The sequence below is a fragment of the Lipotes vexillifer genome, unplaced genomic scaffold (assembly GCF_000442215.2).
Source record: "Lipotes vexillifer unplaced genomic scaffold, Lipotes_vexillifer_v1.1 scaffold1439, whole genome shotgun sequence".
NCBI classification, from domain to species: Eukaryota; Metazoa; Chordata; class Mammalia; order Artiodactyla; family Lipotidae; genus Lipotes; species Lipotes vexillifer.
In genome coordinates, this window is record NW_006785059.1 from 929,454 (window position 1) to 938,241 (window position 8,788).

General features: G+C 38.8%; 1 protein-coding gene across 3 annotated transcripts in view; it reads right to left on the reverse strand.

The window, feature by feature from the left end:
* DDX3X (DEAD-box helicase 3 X-linked) overlaps positions 1 to 8,788 on the reverse strand; it is a 14,284-nt gene that overhangs the window by 4,548 nt on the left and 948 nt on the right. For 2 of the 3 annotated variants that reach the window (XM_007457190.1, XM_007457191.1), the window contains exons 2-7: positions 6,599 to 6,656; positions 4,408 to 4,455; positions 2,517 to 2,649; positions 1,330 to 1,488; positions 1,147 to 1,246; positions 559 to 694 (exon numbers count right to left, since the gene is read on the reverse strand). In XM_007457190.1, coding sequence (XP_007457252.1) covers positions 559 to 694; positions 1,147 to 1,246; positions 1,330 to 1,488; positions 2,517 to 2,649; positions 4,408 to 4,455; positions 6,599 to 6,656 — 634 coding nt within the window. The remainder of the gene's footprint in view (positions 1 to 558; positions 695 to 1,146; positions 1,247 to 1,329; positions 1,489 to 2,516; positions 2,650 to 4,407; positions 4,456 to 6,598; positions 6,657 to 8,788) is intronic. The other variant, XM_007457192.1, reaches the window with a different exon arrangement.

The window sequence follows — 8,788 nt, forward strand, 5'->3', positions numbered from 1 at the left end:
GGGAAAGAAAGATACCAAATTATTCAAGTGCCATATATTTTTTTTGGGAGAATCTTATCACTCTTTCAAACTGGCCAAACTCACACAGATATAATAAAGCCTGTTCTCAACTGAGAGGCTGTAACTATCCCCATTCCCAAAAGATGGGAGGTTAAAGACCCTTCCCTTGGCCACATTCCCATGGATCACAAGTTATTCTCTAATCTTATCCTTCTTATCCCAGATACAATGTTATATAGTGCTAACTTTCCCACCACTGCAATCACAATAACCTATCACTGTTGCACCAATATCAGGGTCATGACTTTCTACAGGCTATCCCCAAGACACCCGAATAGAAACACTAGAGGTAACACAGAATCCAAGGGCTAAGACAAAAGAGATACCATCCAGCTACTCCTTATCTATATCAAAGTATACCAGTCAGGCTACAAACAGGACTCAAGCTTCCTCATGAAACTTAAGATACTCCATGCATATTTTTTTGGTATTGGTTTTATGAGAGCAAGCAGAGTTAAGGTATTCTGGACAACTTTTTACTTTATCAAGTCTGCTTACCTGTTTGGGCACAAGCCATCAAGTCTCTCTTGTCTTTGATAATAGGGATAGCATGCTTTTGCACTGGAGTTGGACGAGTGTAGCGAGTAAGCTCAATGTTTCCCATAATAATTTCTCCCATCTCAACATCACTGAACTGTCAAGAAATACATCAGGGTTAAATAGGTAGAAATACTACCTGGAGCCATTTTGCTTTATACAAATACAATGGGGGACAAAAACCCTATCAACCAACTTGTACTTTAGTTTACAGCTGCTTTAAATAAAAGTTATCGTGTTACATTTTGAGGGGGAGGGGGAAAAACAACAACACCCCCTAAGCTTAACCTACACTGGAGAAGTTTTCGGTTCCTCCCATGTCTGACCCATTTTCTATTTCAAATATCAGTAATGGTAACATTGAACTCAATCTCCCCCTTTCCACAAACCAACGAGGCAGGCTTTTAGAGTAACTTTAAAAGACCGTTAACACAACGCAGGCATGGTCTATATAGGCCTTTAGGAAGCCCATCTCATCTTGATGTGCTGTGAAAATACTTACACTTTCCTCTGTCTTAAAGTATTTTGCTGTCAAGCAAAAATACTTACACTTTCAATGTGTGGAGGACAGTTGTTGCCTGTTGCCTCAACTGGAATGTCATCGTATTTTTCAAAGTTAATCCCGGTGTTGCCTCCAGAAAAAAGCTCTCTGAAATCAGAAGATCGGTAAGTTTATTTGTTATACTAGCCAATAAGGCTTCATCACAATTAACATACATTTCAAAAACTTACTGTTCCAAGCGTTCACTTGGCGGGAGTGGTTTTGACCAATCATCTTCATCTGATTTGTCACACCAGCGACTATTTCCACCACGTTCGTATTTTCCAAAGCCACCTCTTTCACCACGGCTGCCAATGCTGTCATAGTCACCTCGTCCACGATCATCAAACCTGAACAGCACAACCAATTAATCAGAATCTTATCATTTAACCATTATCAGATTCCTACCACTATTCTAGAACTGTGCCTGAAGAGAAGTTCATTATGGCTAATTTCAAGGATGTCAACAATCCAGTTCAGGCTTACTCTTATTTGCCAAATAAGGTCCTCTAACCAGATTGTATCATTTACATAACTTTATTTTCTAAATTCAGTATTCTTCTTTATTCTTATCACATAGCCTACACAGGCCTCATACATGTTGAAATTGAATCACGTCTTTATACCTGAAACTAAAAGAGTATTGTAAATCAACTATAGTTCAATAAAAACAAACAAACTACGCTTGGGAGGGGCGGGGGTGGGGGAGAATCAGTCTTATACACATGAAACCAGCATATAACTTGCACCTTTAAATATTCTCATCCAAATATTTCTAGTGGTAGGGAAAAGAGGAAAGTATCACACCAAATATCAATTGTCCCAGTTATATCAGGATGCTACTTAAAGGACAATTCACCTGTGTGACAAACTTTGGATAAAAAGGTAGAAAATAATCCTTACCTGAATTAAGATGTTTTTAGTTTTAGGCCTGTTTTCGAAAAATCAGGACACAGGACTAACCACAGCTATTAGGCGCATGAGGTCAGTTCACCACACTTGTGTAATCAAAAATATAAGGTGTTTAAAAATTGTCATATAGAATATCCACGAAAATGTCAACCAAATTAGGCCATTCATGAAAACTCTTTTAAGTAAATATGTAAAACTAGAGAAATTTAAAAATAACTGATTTCATTATGCCAAAAGGAATGTTCTTCTAATCTAATTCTTGAATAACAAGTTCAATTTAGCAGACCTCTTACAGCTAAAAAAATACATAAATACGATTAAACAGACATAATACTTAACATCCAAGTAGGTGGTCTACTAAGGGGAAAAAATATCATGCTTAATGGTCAGAGTGCAAATTAAAGACCAATTTCTAAATTGCTGTATTGTACATGTAAAAAAGGCAAGAAAATAAGAAATCACTCACCTTCCCCTTGATCCACTTCCACGATCACTGAAGAAACTAGACTTCCCTCTTGAATCACTACGGCAACCAAAACTGCTGTATGCATCCTTATCTTTACTAGAACTCCACCCTGAACTGTCTTTATCATAGAATCCTTCAAAAGAAAAAAAACGCAAACCCATTTTATTATATTATTTAGAAAGTGACAATACTTTAAAGCATGTTTCCGAATCTGAAGCCCTCCACTGACTATCCCATCTCTGGACCAGAGGGACAATGGAAATATTCCTACCACGGCACTAGAATATACTGTGCACTAAACAAAGCAATTGACAGTCTGAAAATGTTCTGAATGAATACCACTTCTAAAAGGTCAATAGCTTTGCCTGTAACACAATGATTATGGTATTGTTACATAACCATCACAATTTAACTTCCATTCATTGTATAGGTGAGTGAGTTTACTAGGAGTTACCATTATTTCAATCTCTTAGAAGTGACATTCATTTAAAACATTAGGAATGTCAGTTTACTTGGTTTAACACAGTATTTCTTAGTTTCAATAGTAAAAAGTTTTAAGAACAGTGCTCTCTTCTCATGAAGTACATACTACCAGATGAGAATTAGGAATATAATAGAAAAAAGGAAAATCCTCATTCCTACACAACTCAGTGTAGACAGGTTCCTAGGGTACAGCTATAAACATTCAGTAAGAGGGGATGACAAAGGTGTAAATTATCCCAACAGGCAGACGGTTTAAAGACAAGTAGACAAAAGACAAGAGTAGCTTCAGTGACACTTTATTCAACAGTCACAGATATAGTTTGTAAGTTAAGTTACTTTCCTTCCACCTCCTGCCTCTACCAGCCAGGTGATCAACAGTCTTGGCTACCAATGAAGAGCTGAGTTAGATTTCTAAGATCTCTTTCAGCTCTAACTCCTATATGATACCGCCTCTCTCCCTGCTTTGATTCCTGTCATTGCAACCAAGGGAGAAAAGCACTAAATATACATGGGAGTCAATTTCAGCTAGTGCATTCTAAGGATTAAGACTCTACAGTAAATAAAAACAATGATATGATAGCTAAGAAATTATAATACAGATTTTATATTCCATGTATTGCCAGGGACAATGAAGCTAACACGGACTACATATGGATATGGAGAAACGACAGCAAACTATGTGCTTCTGTGGACTCTCCACCCTTCCAATCCTGCCTTCTTTATCCAGTATCTTCCCTCTTCTTGACCTTCAGTTTTCCTGACCTTCCCCTTATCCTCGAAATCTCAGATCACCTATTTTATGGAATACACAGCACCCAAACAATTGTCCCATATGAGCCATCTACTAGTTCTCTGTCACTTATTTACAAAGTTAATGGGAAAAGACCAGCTGTTGTGATACCTTTTAGATAAGACCTTTCAAATGAAGCAGTTAAGGCAAGGAGATGAAGCCAGAGAATCACTCCCATCTATTGGGAGCGTGCCCAATGCTTGTTAACTATTCCCCAATAACCCCATCTTCATTTTGGCACCTCTGCAAGACAGAAATAACTGGGTTGTCATCACTATGCAGCAGTTTGGTTTACACAGTAATGGGTGTTCAATCACCTTTTTCAAATTGAAATCATGCTGTGAATGATTACAAACACAGGTTAAGCACAAGACTAGTGAAATTGTACAAAACCATGCCCTTGGCCTCAAAAGAGTCTGACATAGGAAATGCAGTTTTCCCACTGTCTGACATTAGGTGAGTTTTTCCAAAATGAGTAAACCCTAATATCGGAAACTGTTCTGCCAGTAGCAGGAGGGGCACAATGTTTACAGACTTCTCCAGGTGTCTCATTTTCGCTAGGCTCCAACTTCTAAATGCAGCATGAATTAGGTATACCAAGTTGTTCAAAGGACTTACCTTTAGTAGCTTCTCTGTTCCTTAAGTGAGGAGGAATATAGCGCCCTTCTAAAAGAAAGTAACAAAGTTAAAACTTCATATTCCATAAAACTTTAAGTTAAAGCTTTTTGGCCAAAATTTGTGCTATTAAAAAACAGTCCTGGAAAGGAATTTTTAAAATCTATTGTCTTCCGGTCTGACTATGTAGTTAGAAATTAAGAAGTGGGGAAAAAAACAATCTATTTTTAGGGCTTTCCTGGTGGCACAGTGGTTGAGAGTCTGCCTGCCGGTGCAGGGCACACGGGGTCGTGCCCCGGTCCGGGAGGATCCCACATGCCGCGGAGCGGCTAGGCCCATGAGCCATGGCCGCTGGGCCTGCGGGTCCGGAGCCTGTGCTCTGCAACGGGAGAGGCCGTGGCAGTGGGAGGCCCGCATACCGCAAAAAACATAATGCTAATAAAAATAAATTTACTTTTATTTTAAATGGGTTATTGCTTTAATAAGTAGAATTTTAAAAGGGGAAGGAGAACAGGTCTGACTTGGAACCTAATAGTTGAAATCTACAAATACATAAATTTAACTTGTCACTAGTGGTTAATTTAACACAATATTTTAAAAGGCCTGCTATGATTTCAGAGAATTGGTACAAACTAACAAAAGAGTTACAACGTTAAGTATTACTACAACAACGTAACAAACATTACTAAATTATTTAACATGTAGCAAAGTGTTACTGTAACAACCTCAAAGTAATAAACATGTAACTAGCCACACTAAAAGGCTTTTTTGTTTCCACCCTGGTTAAGTTCCAAGACATAGAATACATATGTAACATGGGAAAGTTGCAAGAGGGAGAATGATTTCAAGGAACTGTGAATTTTAATTAGAGACCTGCAGACTTTAAGTCAACTGTTTTTCTGTATGCACAAGAATACAGCCTAGACAATGGATGAGAATCAAAAGCAAATAATGTATATACCCACCAAGTAAAGTCAACTTGCTTTAATCTGCAATTTAACTTTTTCACTTCTGGGTTGAATTATTAAAGATCTCTATTAGAATGATCAAGTCCTAAATGATTCTTTGCATGCCAAATAAAGTGAAATTTAAAACAAATACCAAGTAACTGTGCCCAGTGAGGCCCTTCTTGCCTGAAAATGAAGACATGCCCTTTACTATGCAACAAAGAGAGCTTGAAGAAATGGTGCTTTCAGACCTTACATACAGCCGATACACATTTTTTCTCTTTTTGGTTAATAGGGTGGGAAGAGACCTGAGCTGAAGCAGGTCTACTGCCAATAATAAACGACCAAGATCCCATACACCTTAATACTAATCTCTACCAAGTATCCAAAAAACCCTTTTAAGGAAAAAAAAATTGAATAAAACTTCTATATCTAACTTATTTTCAAAAGAATACAACAATTCAGCGTTTAAAATCCTAACCACCACCCCAAGATTCATTATGGCCTCGTTCTATTATTTTTTTTAAAAATATTTATTTGGCCTCACCAGGTCTTAGTTACAGCATGCGGGATCTTTAGTTGTGGCATGCAGGACCTAGTTCCCTGACCAGGGATCAAACCCAGGCCCCCTGCATTGGGAGCACGGAGTCAACCACTGGGCCACCAGGGAAGTCCCTAGCCTTGTTCTATTATTAAGTCTCATGTTCTTCATGGGAAAGGGATAGCTGTAGCTGATGAATGTGAATGTTCCCTTTATTCAGTTTAATTCTGGTAGATTCACTCTAATAGTGATATACACATTCCCATCACCTTTAAGCTGGGCTCAGGATTCATAATGGACACAATCAAACCCTTCTAGAGATAATTTGTGTTTTGTATAAGGTCCTTAATGATTGTTTTCATTCAAGAAAACTACTCTGTTTTGTTATCAAAAGACCACAACACAGAACTTCTACTCCAAGAGGCATGGGTTCCCACGCCTGGTCAGGAAACTAAGATCCTGCATGCTGCGCGGCCAAAACAAAACAACCCCCCCAAAACCCCCCCACAATGCTACCCACCTAATTCTTTACACAGTAAATATTGGCAGGGAAATTCTTAAATTTTAAACAAATCCAACGAGATATTAAGGTATTAAAGCTCTAATAATCAGTAACAGCATTGTAAATCAACTGTATTTCAATGAAATAAATTTTTTTTAAAAAGCCCTAATTATTCACAGTAAATCCATAAAATGTTTTACTTACTGCTGGCGGTACTTCCTCCACTCTGATTATCAGAAGAGTTCAGGTCTAGGCCAGCAAACTAGAAAAGAGTTATTAAACTTTGGTTAGCAGCCCATGTGCAGAAATATTACACTAAGAGAAAACTAGTCTTGCTCTCTAGCATTTACTAGCACTAGTTGCCCTGTCTGCCTCACCGGGGATGTGAAACTCTTAAGGAGAATGTGACTAAGAATGTGCTCCGAAGACAACTAAGTTGTAAGCAAATGCAAAATACTTTACTACAGTACTACTGTATATACTGCAGAAGGTACCACACCAAGATGGTGGTGCTACCCAGGAGAAACTGGGTCCAAATTTAACTCATTCATTCAAAATGAATCTTCCCTGTAACGTTTTCCATAGTAAAAGTTCAAGAAATTTAAATTATTTTAAAATGTCAAATAGTCATTGGATTCATTTTAGCTCCAAACATTTGGAGACAAATGTTTTCAATGCCACCAACTTTCTACTTGGAATTATTTTAAACCTACAAAGAACACCTGAAAAATGTCAGAACAAAAATTTTATCGACCATGTCATAGTTCCTTTATCCCTAAATACTGCACAAATATTTTAAATTAGGGTAGCACGCTTCAGAACAAAAATTAATATAACCACCACTTTACTGAGCACTACTAAGCACAACTCTATGAAGTAGGTACCTACTTGTTCTCCCACTTTCACAGTTAAGTTCAGAACACTTCGGACATAAATGGCACAACTGGCATTTAGTGTCCTTAATGAGTAGGACACATTTTACTGCCTTTATCTCCACGTCTACCCGTCCCTTTACACTGGTAGCTCAAAGCCTCAACATTCTAAAAAAGAGATCTATCTTCATCGCATTCTGTAATAACAAACTATTTACAAGCAATAGGGGGAAAACTGTATGTGCCAAAAGCAGTTTCATTTTTTTTAATGTACCCAGTCACAGGACTATTGCCACCTGTTTGCAAAGGTGATATGCTATACCATAGCGTTTAAGTCCTGTTAAAAGCTCAAGGTTATACTGTCAAATTGCAAGCATCATCAATGGAGGCACTGAAAATTGGGAGCAGATGCTAAACCTTGGGAAAAAAATGAGTTATGGTAAGGCAGCTCATTTCCTAATTTCTATCAGCAAAAACGCTGTCATGTTTTCTCTGCACTAGTTATCTCAGCAATTGACTGATACTTTAACGCACAATAGGAACAAACTTTGTTTTTGCACTTGCTGCCGTACGTTTTGTTATTAATTTTACACTTGGCAAACACTAAATGCTACTGTAAACTGTTAGGATTACGTTATTGCAATTTTCTCAGTTGTGAATTAGCTTGCTGCTTAATTCTAACGACTCTGCATACTTTTTCCAATTACTTCGATTACAAATTTCATTCCTACCTAGAATCTTAAATACAGCACTACCTACATGGTAAATGTTAAAATGGGAACAGCCTATGCTCTTGATAACAGATTTTTTTTTTATCTCTGCTCCATTTAACATGACGCGTCAGCAATCTGGAGAATTCAAACTGATTCTATAATGGAAAAAATGCTCCCCCCCCAAACCAGGTCGTTAAGTCCTTAAAAACTTATTACACACGACTACATTAAAGTCTATTGACAATTCATTTGCGTCACTCGACTTCATTTCAGAATTTCGGAGCTCGTGATAGGCAGAAGTTTACTTAAAGGCAACAAATATCGCACTGAAGACCTCCTCTGAAGCGCGGTGCCACAGTTGCTGAGGGATGCAGACTTCAGCCACCTCAGCCCAGAACCCCTCCTCTACCTCTAAACCCTTAGAAGAGGGCGTTCCGGTTAAGACGACAGACCCGGAGCATCTGACCTATTTCAAAATTTCAATCCACAAGCAGCAACAAGTCAACAACAAAATTGTTTATTTCTCCCCAAGCCACATTCCGGGTGTTTTTCCTCTGGCCGAGTCCCTAATCAAACGCCCGCATCAAAGTGTCCTAACCCTGAGGACACTCGTACACTACGTGGCACCCCCCCACCCGCCAAAACGACGCGCGGCCCTGGGCTAAATCGCCACACAGTGACTATGGTGAGCATGTGAAGCGGGGCGGCCGCAAACCTCCCTGACGTCTCCCCACCTCCTTCCACCACGAACTCCAGAGCCCGGCGCCACCGCGACGCAGCGGCCCATTCTTTCCTCCCTCCCTCCCTTT